The 17,037-nt window shown below is 41.8% G+C and overlaps 1 protein-coding gene across 1 annotated transcript in view; it reads right to left on the reverse strand.

The window, feature by feature from the left end:
• Positions 1 to 17,037, reverse strand: part of COL27A1 (collagen type XXVII alpha 1 chain) — a 460,501-nt gene that overhangs the window by 349,117 nt on the left and 94,347 nt on the right. The window contains exon 12 of the mRNA XM_073590987.1: positions 11,849 to 11,893. Within this exon, the coding sequence (XP_073447088.1) occupies positions 11,849 to 11,893 (45 nt within the window). The remainder of the gene's footprint in view (positions 1 to 11,848; positions 11,894 to 17,037) is intronic.

The raw sequence follows: 17,037 nt of genomic DNA on the forward strand, positions 1-17,037 counted from the left end.
ACTGCACTGTAGCATTGGCAGCACACGCCATAGGCTTCTCTCTGTGCTAAATACAACCCGCAGCAGCACAAAGTTACCCATCCATTTGCACAATGGTACACAACACCATACTTTTATCTAAGTTTAAAGACATAATTAGCTACACCTGCCATTCTTAAAGTGACCCTTCACCCCGGGACTGAAAAGAGACTATAAATCACTCATGCATAAACATCTTACCTGCTGCTCTCCATTTGACTTCTGCTGCCTCCTACACTTAGATCCATGTTCTGTTCCTCCTGCTTCTAAGATGACCACCTAGGTGGCATGGGAAGTGCAGGGGTAAATGTAAACCATTCTTTCCCTGCACTTTCTTGTGCTTAAAAGCACTGGAGGCACGGTACCCCTTAATGAGATATAAGAGACTAGCATTCCCATACAGGTGACAATCCAGCAGCTGTCGGCTGTCCACTATAGCTGACAACTTGCTGCATCAGCCATGGTCAGTGTTGTCACCGTCCACATCTGTTTAACCACTTAGACGCTGCTTTCAATAGTGACAACATCATATAAATGGTTAACAGAATGTGGGGGCTCCCTCTTTAACCCCATTTGCATCCTGAGATCATGATTCTGTGGTCCTGATGTTTGCCATGGCAATTCACAGCCAAACAGCCACCTTGAAGTCTGTCGGCTACAGAGGTCGGTTCAATCAAACGTCAACGACATTTAAGTGGTAAAATACATTTTTTCATTCCAGTCATGCCACTTTGCATTCATTCCTTAACATCACCTGAAGGGTTAATAAACTACCTCACAGCAGTTTTCAATATGTCGAGGAGTGCTGTTTTTAACCCCTTTACCCCAAGGGTGGTTTGCACGTTCATGACCGGGCCAGTTTTTACAATTCTGACCACTGTCCCTTTATGAGGTAATACCTCTGGAATGCTTCCATGGATCCCAGTGATTCTGACATTGTTTTCTCATGACATATTGTACTTCATGTTAGTGGTAAAATTTCATTGATATAACTTGCATTTATTTGTGAAAAAAATGGAAATTTGGCGAAAATTTTGAAAATTTCACAATTTTCCAACACTGAATTTTTATTCCCTTAAATCACAGAGATATGGCACACAAAAAACTTAATAAGTAACATTTCACATACGTTTACATCAGCACAATTTTGGAACCAAAATTTTTTTTTTGTTAGGAAGTTATAAGTGTTAAAAGTTGACCAGCGATTTCTCATTTTTACAACACCATTTTATTTTTTAAGGACCACATCACATTTGAAGTCACTTTGAGGGGTCTATATGATAGAAAATACCCAAAATGCACCCCTCAAGATGCTCAAAACCACATACAAGAAGTTTATTAACCCTTCAGGTGCTTAACAGGATTTTTTTGAATGTTTAAAAAAAAAAAAGTGAACATTTACCTTTTTTTCCCAAAAAAACTATTTCAGGTCCAACTTTTTTTTATTTTACCAAGGGTAACAGGAGAATTTGGATTGCAAAAGTTATTGTCCAATTTGTCCTGAGTACGACAATACCTGATATGTGGGGGGGAAACCACTGTTTCTGCGCATGGCAGAGCCCAGAAGGGAAGGAGCGCCATTTGACTTTTTCAGTGCAAAATTGGCTGGAATTCAGATCGGACTCCAAGTCACATTTGGAGAGACCCTGATGTGCCTAAACAGTGGAAATCCCACACATGTGACCCCATTTTGGAAACTAGACCCCCCAGGAACTTATCTATATGTGTGGTGAGAGCTTTGAACCCTCAAGGGCTTCACAGAAGTTTATAACGTACAGCCGTACAATTAAAAAATCATATTTTTTCCACAAAAATGATCTTTTCACCCTCAATTTTTATTTTTCCAAGGTAACAGGACCCCAAAAGTTATTGTGCAATTTGTCCTGAGTACGCTGATACCCCATATGTGGGGGTAAACCACTATTTGGGCATATGGCAGAGCTCGGAAGGGAAGCAGCGCCATTTGACTTTTATGGCTGGAATTGAGATCGGACACCATGTCGTGTTTGGAAAGCCTCTGATGTGCCAAAACAGTGGAAACCCCTCACAAATGACACCATTTTGGAAACTAGACCCCCAAAGCAACTTATCTAGATATGTGTTGAGAACTTTGAACCTCCCAGGGCTTCACAGAAGTTTATAACGTACAGCCGTACAAATAATATTTTTTCCACAAAAATGATCTTTTATTCCCCAATTTTTTCATTTTCCAAAGGGTAGCAGGAGAAATTGGACCCCAAAAGTTGTTGTCCAATTTGTCCTGAGTACGCTGATACCCCATATGTGGGAGAAAACTACTGTATGGGCACACGTCGGGGCTCGGAAGGGAAGTAGTGACATTTTGGAATGCAGACTTTGATGGAATGGTCTGCGGGTGTCATGTTGCCTTTGGATAGCCCCTGATGTACCTAAACAGTGGAAACCCCCCACATGTGACCCCATTTTGGAAACTAGACCCCCTAAGGAACTTATCTAGATGTGTGGTGAGCACTTTGAACCCCCATGTGCTTCACAGAAGTTTATAACGCCCGGGCGTGAAAATAAAAAAATTATTTTTTTCCACAAAAATGATATTTTTGCCCCCAATTTTTTATTTTCCTAAGGGTAACAGGAGAAATTGGACCCCAAAATTTGTTTGGCAATTTGTCCTGAGTAGGCTGATACCCCATATGCGGGGGTAAAACACTGTTTGGGCGCATGGCAGAGCTTGGAAGGGAAGGACCACCATTTGACTTTTTCAATGCAGAATTGGCTGGAATTGAGATCAGACGCCATGCTGCGTTTGGAGACCCCCTGATGTGCCTAAACAGTGGAAACCCCCCAATTCTAACTCCAACCCTAACCCCAACACACACCTAACCCTAATCTCAGCCCTAACCCTAGCCCTAATGGGAAAATGGAAATAAATACATTTTTTTTTAAATTTTATTATTTTTCCCTAACTAAGGGGGTGATAACGGGGGGGTTTGATTTACTATTTATGGCGGGATTTTATGTTTGGCAGCTGTCACACGCTAAAAGACGCTTTATTGTAAAAATAGTTTTTGCATCACCACATTTTGAGAGCTATAATTTTTCCATATTTTGACCCACCGAGTCATGTGAGGTCTTATTTTTTGCGGGATGAGTTGACTTTTATTGGTACCATTTTCGGGCACGTGACATTTCTTGATCGCTTTTCATTCCGATTTTTGAGAAGCAGAATGAACAAAAACCAGCATTACATGAATTTCTTTTGGGGGGGTGCGTTTACACCGTTCTGCGTCCGGTAAAATTGATCAAGTGGTTTTATTCTTCGGGTCAGTACGGTTACTGCGATACCTCATTTATGTCGTCTTTTTATGTTTTGGCGGTTTTATGCAATGAAAACAATTTTATATAAAAAAATAATTATTTTTGCATCGCTTTATTCTGCAAGCTATAACATTTTTATTTTTTCGCTGATGATGCTGTGTTGTGGCTCGTTTTTTGCGGGACAAGATGACGTTTTTAGCGGTACCATGGTTATTTATATCCGTCTTTTTGATCGCGCGTTATTGCACTTTTTGTTTGGCAGTATGATAATAAAGCATTATTTTTTGCTTTGTATTTTATTTTTTAAGGAGTTCGCTTAAGGGGTTAATTAATGGGACAGTTTTATAGGGCGGGTCGTTATGGACGTGGCGATACTAAATATGTGTACTTTTATTGTTTTTTTTTTTTATTTCCAAAAAATTAATTAGGGAATATTTTTTTTTTAAAAATTTATTTAGCGATATTTTATAAATTATCTTTACTTTTTTTTTTTTTTTTGTAACTGTATTACATTGTCCCAGGGGGGACAGAATGGAAGTAAGTATAGTTAACGCTGGATGAATCCATACCTGAGGAAGCTGTGCGATACGCGAGTCGGGGCAGAGGGACATCCACGCATCTCCACCAGCACACACAGGTATGGATTCATCCAGCGTTGACTATACTTACCTCCATTTCTGATGGCCCATTTAAGGTCTGTCTACATGAGTTAGCACCTATTAATAGGGTGACTTTCTGGCTATTCATATACGCTGGGCATTTTTCCTGATACTTAGATATAGGTACACCCGTTGTAGGTACACATTTTACTAGGAAATATTGCTGGAGCGTTTCTTATTTGTTGCTACGTGATCTCCCTTGTTAGGTTACTCATTTAGATAAGTATGTGTAATGATCTTATACATTATTACATTATTCCACTGGTGATTTGTAGTGCTGTGATGTGAGATTCCATGGACATGTAGTCCATCATTTTTACTTTCCAGCATTTTTCTTGTGTACTTTGTTTTTATGTTTCAATAAAGTTTATTTTTATAAAGTATAGAGCCGCAGAGAAGAACTACTGCACATGCCCAAGATTCCCAGCCCCGCAGTGTGAATAAATCATAAGCGACTGCGGGATCTCTGGCCGCTCATCCACGCAGGCGCGATAGGAAGGCCAGGATGTGATGTGACAGCACGGGCAGCGCTAACTGCGCATGCCCAAGAACATATAGTACAGTGCAGGATCCAGGATTTCAAAAGAACGCTGAGGAGGCAGAGAAAAGACTCAAGGAAGAAATGAGTTATGGATGTGAGGCGTCTGTGTCAAAGGCGGAAAGACCCGCCCCCCGGTCAAACTTCAAGTTTTTCTGACCAATTTTAAAAACGATTATTTCTGCGGTGGAAGGGACACTAAAAAAAAAAAGCTACCTTGACAGAATGCAGCATTAGTGCTGCACAAGGTGGCTCTTTTACTTAAAAACGCCTGGGGGGGGTGACAGGTTCCCTTTAAGTACAAATTCTGTAAGAAGTTTGTGTGTTTTCCCCGTGTTTGTGTGGGTTTCCTCCCACACTCCAAAGACATACTAGCAGGGAATTTAGAAATTTAGATTGTGAGTCCCAATGGGGACAGTGATAATGATGCTTGTAAAGGTGTTATATAAGCGAGTAAATAAACAAGTAAATATACAAAACCCCTTTAAGGCTAGAGGAAATAACATTTCAAAATTATGACTTTCATTTGGATAGAATTATATAAATGTATCATCTTCTCCCCTGCCAGTAAATACATCAAAGTTTGCCTAATTTCCTCTACATTGTGAAATAATCCCCCTTAGATGAGAAGAACAGTTTGTTAATTGCAAGCAATCCAGCCAGGTTAGCAATTATGACTGCGGCCAGGCACCTCCTCTGCACAGATTCTGGTAACATTACCAACATGAATCATCAAGACTCCCCCATAAGTTTTGAGGGGAAAAAAATCTATTGCATTATTTATTTTTTTTTAGCTGAATCAAACTAGAAAGTTCCTTGGAAAACATAAGGATGGTGTCAAGTCAGCTCTGATGTAGAGTTTGGAGGCACTATGATGAAAGTAGAATAATAGACTGGGCTCAATGACAGCAACCGGAGAAATACACTTTACAGGTCAAATTAATTCTTACTTCTGTTTGAAAGCAGGAAAGAACTTTTGGCTATATTGATATTTTTGACCTGTAGGATGATGGATTTTCAATGCTATTATACATGCAGATAGATGACCACTTCTGGCAGATCTAAATAAAGGAAACATGATTGATCTCTCCCATAGTCTGGTAGAACAAAATCTACTTACGGTATGAAAATTACTAGTAAGAGAACATAGGAGTGGAGATGTTTCTTTAAGATCAGAAACAGAAGCTTGGAAGGAACTGAAGTCGTCTCCACTGGGCTCTGGATATCATTTATCTCTATGCCTCCACAATGTTGTGCTTGTTTAAAGCCACAAAACATCAATTTGCAAAAGGCAAGTAAACCCTAAATAAAGACCTGAAAGATTTATTAACTTTATTAAACTACTCAAAGGAAAACTTTAAAAACTAGCACTGGACATATCATATCAGCCTACTCTGCCTAGTGCTATCTAAAAACTGCACTAAGCCTCCCCGACATGTTTCGCCAGAGTAACTGGCATCATCAGGGGATTGAGACTGGCGATGAATATAGTATAGCAGGTAGCGGCCGCACCTGTATCCATATGCCTTCTATTGACTATAATAATGGGACTTTGAGTATCCTATAGGATGTCAGTTCAATTTACAATTAAACATTGACTTATTTATGTCCCTTATACCACACTGTCCAGTGCTAGTTTTTAAAGTTTTCCTTTGAATAGTTTAATAAAGTTAATAAATCTTTTAGGTCTTTAGTTAGGGTTTACTTGCCTTTGGCAAATTGTTGTTTAGTGTTATTACCCTACGCTGGCTTAGGACAGCTTTTTTTGTATGTGTATTGTTTAAGGCCACATTCACACGTTTAGTATTTGGTCAGTATTTTAACTCATTATTTGTAAGCCAAAATCAGAAGTAGGTGAACAATGCAGAAGTGGTGACGTGTTTCTATTATACTTTTCCTCTGATTGCGCCACTGCTGGTTATAGCTTACAAATACTGATGTAAAATATTGACCAAATACTGAACGTGTGAATGTGGATTAATAGCTGCTTTGGACAATCTCTACTTGTTAGAAGAGTCTCTAAATAAAGACGTCCACAAAGGCAAAACTTAGCAGCAAGTTTTCAGTTGGAGGACAGGACAAGTACTATAGAGCGAGAGACGGTTTGTAGCTGGCTTCCTTGCTGGCCAAGAGATGAGAATCCTAAACATGGGTTCCCTCCTCCCCCGTTAACTGATGGCATTAAATAAAAAATGATTTTCCAAACTACCCAAACCTTTTAAGGTAGTGCATTGCATGAAAGAATAGGAATTATCTTAAAGGGATTGTCAAATAAAAAAGACATGGCTCAGAATAGTGTAAAATATAAAAAAAATATATATATGGTACTTATCCACAGATCCCATGCTTCAATTCTCCTAGTACTAACAGAGTCCCCCATTGGTCTTTATACATCTCCTTGCCATATAGACATGTGGTTGTTACAGCTAGTGTCTGGCCGCAGTGAAGAAGTGGTGGTCACTACTGCAGCCAGTGATTAGTTCAGTGGTCATATGGCAGCATTTCTGCTGGAAGAGGAAGCACGGAGACAGATGAGGGACCAGAGCAACGCTTAAAGAAGAACATCAGGGGGTTGAAAGGTGATTATATGTTGCATTTTAATGTGGAGTATTGTTTTAAACATAAGTGTGCAAAAAACTCTTAAGACTGTATTCACACATCTGTGTGTCACAGTCCAAGTACATACTGGTCGGGAGTCTCATGATTCCATATATCCCTATGAGGTTGTTCAGTTCAGGTCAGGAGTCCCACGGCCGGTCTGTGAATAACGGACCGTGACACACAGATGTGTGAATGCAGCCTAATGAACTTTTTTTTATGCAGGACAATGGGGCTCTTGGGCTCCTACATAAAGCAGTGATCACATGTGCAATGTGAGTATTTTAAACCACTAGCACAAAATAAATTGTGCATTCATCTATACTGCCCCCTCTCATGATTAATTTGTCCAGAATTTGGAGCTTTTATATCTTCTTGAAATCACAGAGATCTGGCAGAAACCCAGAACATGAAGTTATGTCCTTCTGTAGTGGTTTCAGAATGCTTTACATTTTCTGGCTGTCTTTCAGCTAAGTTATGGATGTTGTAAATGCCGAGTAGGATCCAGGGAAGGAAAGCACCGAGGGGGGGGTTGGGAAGTCAAAGGATGATGTCATTCTCTACATCCACGTCTCGGTAATATGACTGTAACTGGTATGTTAACTGACTGTGTTTTCAATATTTCAGCCATCGAAATGGATTCCCATATCTAAAAAGTTAAAGACTGTCCTTTATGCATGTCAGCTGAACACTCATCTTCTGTCTGAATGCAAAGTTACATCACATACAGAAAACCTTGTCCGGTCCAGGAGGTTTTTAGGAAGATGAAATATTTGCCTACCTTATAGGAGACCCCTCTTTTCCTCATAGACTTTTCAGTAGACTTGGCAAATGTGTCATTTCTTGAAAAGTTATGACTTAGTTAGTAAACAACTTTGATCTCATGCACCCAGTGGATCTGTAATCTGGGCTCCATGGACCACGAAAACACCATGGGTGTAACTCCAATAGGTGCAGTGGTTGCAATCGCAACAGTTCCTTAGGCCCATGTATATACTATAAAATGAGATATCCAGTACAATTTTATTCTTTTAATATGGCTCTAAAAACTAAACAGGCAGGTAGTTGCTAATGGAGGCACCTACCTGCCTGTTCTAACCGATGCCAACTCAGAGCAGTCACCAACTGCTCCTGCCAGCGATTCTGCTGCTCCACGTCAACATAGCAACTTTTCGGAATGCTCTCTAAACAAGGCCTGACTACCGACATCATGCTGATTGACAGCCGTCTCCACGCAGTTAGGCAAAAAGGAACCAGTTGTCAACAGAATCGCCTGTCAACAGAGAAGAGCAGAAGACAAGCCGTTTCTCCTTGTTGACATGACGTCTGTGAAAGCCACCGTCACATCAACTACCTGTACCTGCCTGTTAGTTCTTAGGCTTGAAATAAAAAAATTAATTAGTAATGGATAACCCCTTCAAAGAGAAACAATACTTGGGGGCCCTGTTGGAGATTTTGCATTAGGGCCCAGACCACAGTAAGGGTGAACAAATTAAATCCGAAAGTAAAAAATAAATTGTGGCATGTTCCAAAACATGTCATATTCTAGAGGTTTACTAGAAGAGATTACTGCGCATTGTGTGGTAGGTTATGGGAGTCTAATGCCACCGCACACAGTTCTGGACCCTTCACTAATAGAAAACATGGCAGCCTGCAGAAGCCTTATGCCGTCTGGACTGCTATACTCTGGGACTACTCAGATTAATGAGCGTCATAACTTTTACTTCTAATCAATTAGGCCCACACTGCATGACAAACTTGGTTTCCAAATGGATTTTCTGCAGTTTGTTATTACAACTATTCCCTTTCTGCACATTCTTGATAACCGCAGTTAGATTTTACTGAAGAACTGTTCAGAAATAGTTACCGAGCAGAAGTTGCCAACCATAAACGAGGCAGAATGCACAAAACCACAAGACCTTTGCCAGTATGGATAAAATATCAGGGCTAGCTCTGTAAGAAGTTAGTAAAAGTAAACCCTAAACAGCCATACGGTTCTACATGACTGCCTACTCCTGATTAAAGACATTTCTTAAAGGGAAAATTCCCATCTCAGTAAGAAATGGTATTTCTTAATGATTGCTGGGGGTCTGACCTCTGCGACCCACTCTGATCCTCAGGATGAAAGGGGCGGCAGCCCTGTGTCCCCTTTCCCAGGAAAAACTGCAGGGAGTGTCGTTGCTCTGCAGGAAAAAAAAAGAAAAGGGGTAACAATGCTGATTCAGCACTGCAGCGCTTCCATTCTCAGGAACTGTGGGGGTCCCAACGGGCAAACATTCAGCAATCATTAAGTGAAAGTTATTCATAAACTACATGATACAGCATTTGTTCTACCATTTGTAGATGTATTATTTACACTGATGAAGGCAGAAATATATATCTGATAAAAAGCAATAGTCCATTATCTAATTTGCAATTATAAAGACCTCTTACATAAGGAAATCTGTAGTGGATTTATAAGGATTTTATGTAGACTACTCCAGATATCTGTGGTTGAAAGCAGTGCCCCTCTGGTTGACAGGTACATACCTGCAATTTAGAAAGGCAGGCATCTCTCTTCTAAGTCCTGCCAGGACTATGCTCTATGTGAGCAGCTCTCACGACACGAAGTGTAATTTTCTGGGTTCTCTACCAGAACCATAAACTGGCGTCTGTGATCCCTTATGTAGAAATGATGTAAAAGATGCATGTTGTGCTACTCTATTTCAGAGCCATATTTCACCCAACAGATAAGTATGAAAACTATAAATGAGCCCCATAATAAGTAACACTGCAAACACATGGAGCGGTAGATGGGCAGGAGGAGAGAGGTAAGGTACCACTATGGAGCCTCCTTACTTCATATATTATCCTGACAGGTCACACTCTTTACAATGGCGGCTAGGTTGTATTCCTTCACAATGGGGAGGGGACATATTTTTCCTTATGTCAAGCATAAGGTTGGGACATTGTGACCATGAAATTTGTTCAATTTGTTGGTGTCTTGCTAACAAGATCACGCAGGAGATATACGCCTGTCAGTTGCCATAGTCAGGATGCATGCCTAGACATTGCAAAATAAAAAAGCAACAAAAAGCATACCTCATTGTGTACTATGCCCTCTCTGTGCTTTCCTGTACGATTATACAAATGGTACAGTGATCCATCCTGGTTGGATAGAGGCCAAAATAATACATTTTTCTCCTCTGCTTACTTTAAATCATCCATTGGGAAAAGAAAAAAAAAAAGCTCATGATGTATACTGTAGACGAAGAGCACTTTCACATTGCGTTACGTGTCCTCGTCAGAGCATACGCCCGAAATCCCTCACAAAATGGGATCCGGACACATGCGACGACAGGCCAACAGACTAATGGTGACGGCAGAGCGAACGTGAGCTCTGCCATGGACTTTTTTTGGGAGTGTATGTTTATAGGAGGCGGACACTCAGACGCAGTCTACTATGTCTGAGTGTCCGCCTCCAGTAGGCATACACTCTTGAAAAAGATGCATGTCAGAGTGCACGTTCACTCTGCTGTCATTGTTACTGTCTATGGCCACGTCAGCGCATGCGTCCGCACCCCGTTTTGTGGGGAATTTTGGGTGTATGCCTCAATGGGGGATACAGAATGCAATGTGAAAGCATCCTTAGTGTTAGAACGTCCAGAAATCAGCTTTAAAGGGGTCATCTCATTTTCTTAACTGGGTAAAATTTCAGAAAGCGCTCATAAAGACAGGAATCTTTGCAATTTTGTCCCTTATGAAAATTCCTCTTTGTTTGTAAGAACAGAGTAATTTCTAATTCTGCAGTTTACTGCTCGTTACCTAGGTTAACGCCAGCCCCTGCAATGTGTCAGTGGCGGACGGTCACTTTGACAAATAGAGCAATACTTGCAAAGTGTTTTTTTTTTCTATGCAGCTTGTAAACGTAGCTCTGAAGTTGGCCAGACATCTTCAGTGCCCTGGCAAATAACTCAGCCAATGCTGCTGAGGCAAAGCTCCCGCTTCTTCAGAGGGCACACAATTCGGGCTACTGGCATAACTACGCTGCTGGTCCAAATTATCAATCATCAGGCGCTCATAGAAGCTTGAAGAGGAGCGGTGCGCTCCTGATGTAACAGGGAGACAACCTCTTTAATATGTGGATAAAGTCAACTCAATTATCCTGCAGCATAACCTCAGGTGAAATGAAGTATTACACAATTCCTGTAGAAACGAATTGGCAGCTAGTGAAAATTATATGGAGGGTCTTACAGAGGTCTTCAATAAAAAAGGAGCATTTTAAAACACGGCAATCATCTCTACTATCTCCAAATCCCCTAATGGGGTTTTCTAAACCAGTGAATCCCCACAATACGCCTGCTTGTATGAGATTTTGTTTTTTTAGACACATGAAATTCATAGCTGTGTAATGTGATTAAATAATACTTCATGCTGATGCCTAAATTGAGCTATTTAGGGTCATTTCTATGTAATAAATGTGCCGATTGTGAGGCTTCAACAATGGCGAAGGTTATTGCTCCTTTTTACTACGGCACGCTGGGAGTTTTGCATCGCCTGCAGTTATTGTGGATTTTTTCCTTGAAGCGTGACCAAACATTATCTTTGTGTGTGAGGTAGGTTAGATGTAAAACAACATGAGAAGAGCTGCCACAGAAGAGGACACACAGGGAAAACATACGACATTACATTTAGCAGTAGGAAGACTTGGTTTCCTGTTTCATTACACTAGGACAGCAAAGTAGACAAGGAAAAACTTTACCGGCCTACCCATCGTGCCCCTCTTCCCAGGAACTCCAGGCAAACCCTGTGTTGGGAAAAAAATAAGATGGCTTAGGCGAAAGGTTCACAAAGACATCTATGTCCAAAACCAAACAGAAAATCATACAAGAAGCTGCACTTTCACTATAAAATAAAGGGTGCTGAAAAAAGATCAGGCCTCTCCTGTATGGGAAGGCTATAATAGGGCAATATGCCCAATCTTACAAGCTTTGCCCCATTACAGATTTTTTTCATTTTTTTCTTAGACTACGGTATATACCATACTTAAACCTCTTTCCTTACAGTTGTACTATTCCTCTGGGGTGTATTCCTCTACACTCTGATATTAACCAATCAATGTGAATTTTGTAGGGATACACCCCTGTGCAAGGAATATGGTAACACCCAGTTTTCAATTTGTTCTTAGATTTCCAAGAGAAGTGACAGAGGAACAGGACAACACAGGGTTCTCACAAATAATATTCAGGATTTGTTTTTTATGTGGTCTAAAAAGTATTTGCTGAAACAGATTTGTCAGTAGTGAATTATGCAGTGGTAAATTCACACCAAATTGTGCAGATTTTGGTGCAGATTTGCAAAAAATATGTAATTATCAATAAATTCACTTGTAATGATAAAGGTAGTCCAGTCCCACATAAATCTCTGCATTCTGGCATCCAGTAATGACGTCTCTTCACATGTGACTTCTACAGATATCATCCTCGAAGGCCAGTATACAGAGAGCAATGAGAAACCAGGCTTCCACTAGCATCAGAGCATCGTGGATGTATAGAGAATTTTTTATTTTTTTTTATTTTATTTTATTTCCAGCCCCCTTCTGCAGCAAAACAAAAAACAGCAATAATTGGCATTTGCTGAAAATTTTGATTCTCCCATTGAAATCAATCTGCTAAAAACTTACCACCGATTCACTACATAGACTGGTAGGCTGCACATTTACACATCCACACCACAGCTCAATATCTGCATTTTGTGGATATTCAGATTTCAACTACTTTGCTGCTTCTGCTACAGATTTACAGCCCAAAACTCAGGTTGTAAGATTTGTATAATTTCTGCTACATGTTAACATAGCCATGACAATAATTGTATGCACCCTGAAATTATTAGTGCATAATAAAATAATCAACGATAACCACACTGTGGCCATGCAGACATAAAGCTGAAAATTTCTGCAACTATCAGGGCAGGAAGATATTAAACTGAATATGTCAGCAGGTTTTTGCAATGTAATCTACAAGCAGCATAATATAGGGAGAGAGAGCCTGATTCCAGGGATGTATCACTTATCGGACTCCTTGGTGCAGTTGTTTTTTTTTCCAACATATGATTTTTATTGAAGAATTATTCAAATAAACAAGTAAACTGCAGTGATCAAAAAGAAAACAAACATTTAGATGGGTGGAGTATAAGGAGAGGGGCTAACATAACTGATGGGAAGGAGCAGAGAAAAGGAGCCCGAGGGGTGGGTGTTAGTCGAGACTAAATTTAGTATATCGAATTAGGATGAATCTGGGTAGTCAGGAGCAAGTAAATGAAGTGAAGATGTGGCAAACAGAGTGTGGTTGGCACATTCTGCCTAGGGAAGTCAAATATTTGCACATTTACGGACTTTGTCCATAAGTATGGCAGATTATTTTTCATTGCTACATGTAAAGCGCCATGGAATAAATGGCGCTATAACAATTAATAATAATAATAATAATAATAATAATTGATCGTATACCAAGAAAGGTGTCTCTTGACTTCTGACAAATCTAGACCTGATTGTTTCCAGACCAATGATACAGTTTGCTTGACCGCTAAAAATATAAATGAGATGAGAATTTGGGTGTGTTTAGGAATAGTAGGGATATGTTGGTTAAGTAAGGCTTCTCGAGGATTTTTTTTAAGGTTAGTGCTTATGATATAGAGTAAAGGCCCTTTTACATTTAGCGATGCACCAGCGATCCGACCGGCGATCCGACCCGGTCAGGATCGCTGGTGCATCGCTAAATGATCGCTAGTGAGCTTTCATACAGAAAGACCTCACAGCGATGCAGCAGCGACGCAGCGCACGATACTTACCATTCACACACAGCGATCCTGCGTCCTCCCGCCCGCCTCCACGCGTCGCTGGACGTCACAGCAGGAAGTCTCAGCAGGAAGTGCCCGACGAGAAATGGAGCCGGACATTCTCGCGCGATCAGCGATGGACAGCGGGGGAGCCGGTCGTTGGTAAGTATCACACTTAGCGATATCACTAACAATATCGCTATAACGTCACAAAATCAGTGACGTTTTAGCGATATTGCTAGCGATATCGCTTAGTGTAAAACCCCCTTAAGGCAATATACCCTAATTAGTGATGAGCAAGTATGCTCGTTGCTCGGGTTTTCCCGAGCATGCTCAGGTGATCTCCGAGTATTTGGAAGTGCTCAGAGATTTAGTTTCTATTGCTGCAGCTGCATGATTTACGGCTACTTGACAGCCTGAACACATGTGGGAATTCCCTAACAAACAGACAATCGTAACATGTATACAGGCTGTCTAGCAGTCGCAAATCATGAAGCTGCAGCGACAGAAACTAAATCTCCGAGCACTTCCAAATACTCGGGAGACCACCCGAGCAACGAGTATACTCGCTCATCACTAACCCTAATCCAAAATCTACGTACCATTAGGCACAACCACCAAACATATCCCCATCAGAATCACAACCTCTAAAACACTTGGGAGAGTAGCCGGGAACTGTCTTGGCAACTCTGGCTGGAGTTAAGTGCCATCTTGTTAACACCTTATAGTTTGTCTCTAGCATTAAAGTATTTAGAATTCCGCCGGTTGAAGAGAACCTGTCACGCGGCGGCAGCCGCGCACTCCTCCTATCCCTTCTCCCCGACCGCAGCTTACCCGCTCGCCTCCTCGCTGCGGCGTTGGCTGCCTCGGGCTTCTCCATGGTCCCTCCCGGCTCCTCTCCTCCGCCCGGCGACCGCTTCCGTCCGGTCTTCTGGACCGCGCCGGGTGCGCGCTACTGCCCCTCCTCCTCGGCGAGCGCGTGCACACACTATGCCCGGGCGCACGTGCGCCTCCTGTTCCTCCTGAGGACGCGCGCCTTCTTCTCCTGCACTGAGAGGTCACGACCCGGAAGGCCTCTGATACTTCTCCTATATCAGGCCGCCTGGCTGTGCCTGATTATCACTTTGCTTCGTTAGTGATTCTGGCCCGTTCTCCTATGTACGCTCCTGCGTCCAGTCTGTCTGTAGCTCACCTGCCTTTTCCAGTCCTCTCTCCTAGGATCGGGAGGTCCGTGGTCGTGTCCCGTCCAGTCCTGTTCCCGCACCAGTGTCCTTCTGATCGTGCCTGCTGTCCCCGTCTCGCCTGTGTCCCTGACCTGACCGCCATCCGTCTTCCTGCTCCAGAGGAGGTCCCCGCCAGCATCCCCGGCCTGTGGCTGGCCTCTCTATACATTCCCTGGGTACCAGCTGCCGTGGTAATAGTTACCCGCGGGCTTGCCCCAAACACTCCCTGTATAGGGGGTGGTCCACCTGGTCAGCTCGCCCCCGGGAGGTTCGTTGCCACGGTCTAGCGGGTCCACCGCAGGAGTACCTAACAGAACCTAATTTGAGACCATTCTGGGTCAGTAAGGGCAGAGTCAATATTAGACTCCCAGCAAAAGGTACAAGTTGAATTACACCTGAGTGAGGTGTAGTTGATATGTGAGTAGAGGAGTGAGATGGTACCTGGGAAGTGTGGATTTTGGCGTTCAAAAGGAGTGAACATGTAAGTTTCTCAGACGTGTGGTAATAAAGTTCTTCAATTGTAAATAGTGGAATATTTCTCTAGAAGGGAGTTTGTACTTTTCTTGGAGGGCTGGGAATGGAATAATATCATCAACGTTAAACAAGCTGCTTGGTGCAGTTTTGATAGAATTCTTGTTTCATCCTTTTGAAGATATAGCAGAGGTCAGAATGCTGAGCCTTGTGTAGCCCCACCCACACCTGATTGACAGCTGTATACAGAAATATGCCAGTGGTGGGGACAGGGTTACATAGAACATCCGGACTGACGTGCATGTGAGAACTAGTCCAGCAGTGATAATCTCCTGCTGATAAAATACTGATTATTTTGAAATACACACAGCCCAGTAAGTGACCGATCCCTTAAATCAGGCCCTCTTGCCCTATTTTATGCACGATATCAAAAACATGTTAATAGTTTCCCTAAAACAAATGATACAGTATTTTCTAACACAATGCATGCCATCAATACTGCTAATGAAATGATCCCAGGTAGATCTGTCTTAATATATACTTTGCTTATTACAATTTCTGCAATTCTCCACTGTGCATATTGGTCTTGTTTACAGAAGTATTGCCAAATTGCCAGTACAGGAGTCACTATAACTAGAGATACAGTGGCACAATGGTAGCACTGAGTTAACGGTAGTTATTTCAAGGGTAAGGAATGTATTTTTAGCTGATAAAGAGTATAGATGTAATTTCCGGACATTGTTGGAGATGGACATTTCCAATGCAGGAGCAACAGCTGAACAGGCATTGCCTCCCAACTCTAGAACAAGCCACATTCTTCTAAGGTAAGACAACCCCCATCATCTGCCACGCATTATGCTTTCGATGATCATCCTTTTGTTACAATTTGATGAATGTCGCCCATGGTAACAAGGTAAACAAAAACACCAACATAATTGCTTAGACAACACAGCCTCTATTAAAGAAGGGTCATGACTTCCTGTCCTCCCATGAGAGAGCCTTTGAATTTACGCACTCCCTGTCTGTGTTTGCCCTATAAAAGTCTCACTCACTGTGCCCCAGAGTCTCTAAAGTGATTGAACACCTCATGAGTAAAACAAAATGTAGTTTATCAATTAGCCACCGTCTTAAGAAGCGCAGCAACCCCCCACCTCAAAAAAAACAACTCCATTTGTGTAATAGATTGAGAGTGGTTGTCGCTGGCTGCAGTGTGCTCCGGAGTTCTGTTATTCTGCCGGCCCATAATGTTTATTTCCATGTTTGATGGGTTAGAGGGCAGGATAAAGGCATGTTAGTAATTATCCTTTGAACATCACAGAGCGTGCTTTTTACATCAGTCAAATGGCAGCATTTAAGCTGCATTAAAGGTCCAAGGCTCTTCCAAATGTCATGGGAATGCAGGTCGTTTGGTCGATCTGTT

This window comes from Dendrobates tinctorius, unplaced genomic scaffold, assembly GCF_039654945.1.
Source record: "Dendrobates tinctorius isolate UK_male_01 unplaced genomic scaffold, ASM3965494v1 ptg000120l, whole genome shotgun sequence".
Lineage (NCBI taxonomy): Eukaryota > Metazoa > Chordata > Amphibia > Anura > Dendrobatidae > Dendrobates > Dendrobates tinctorius.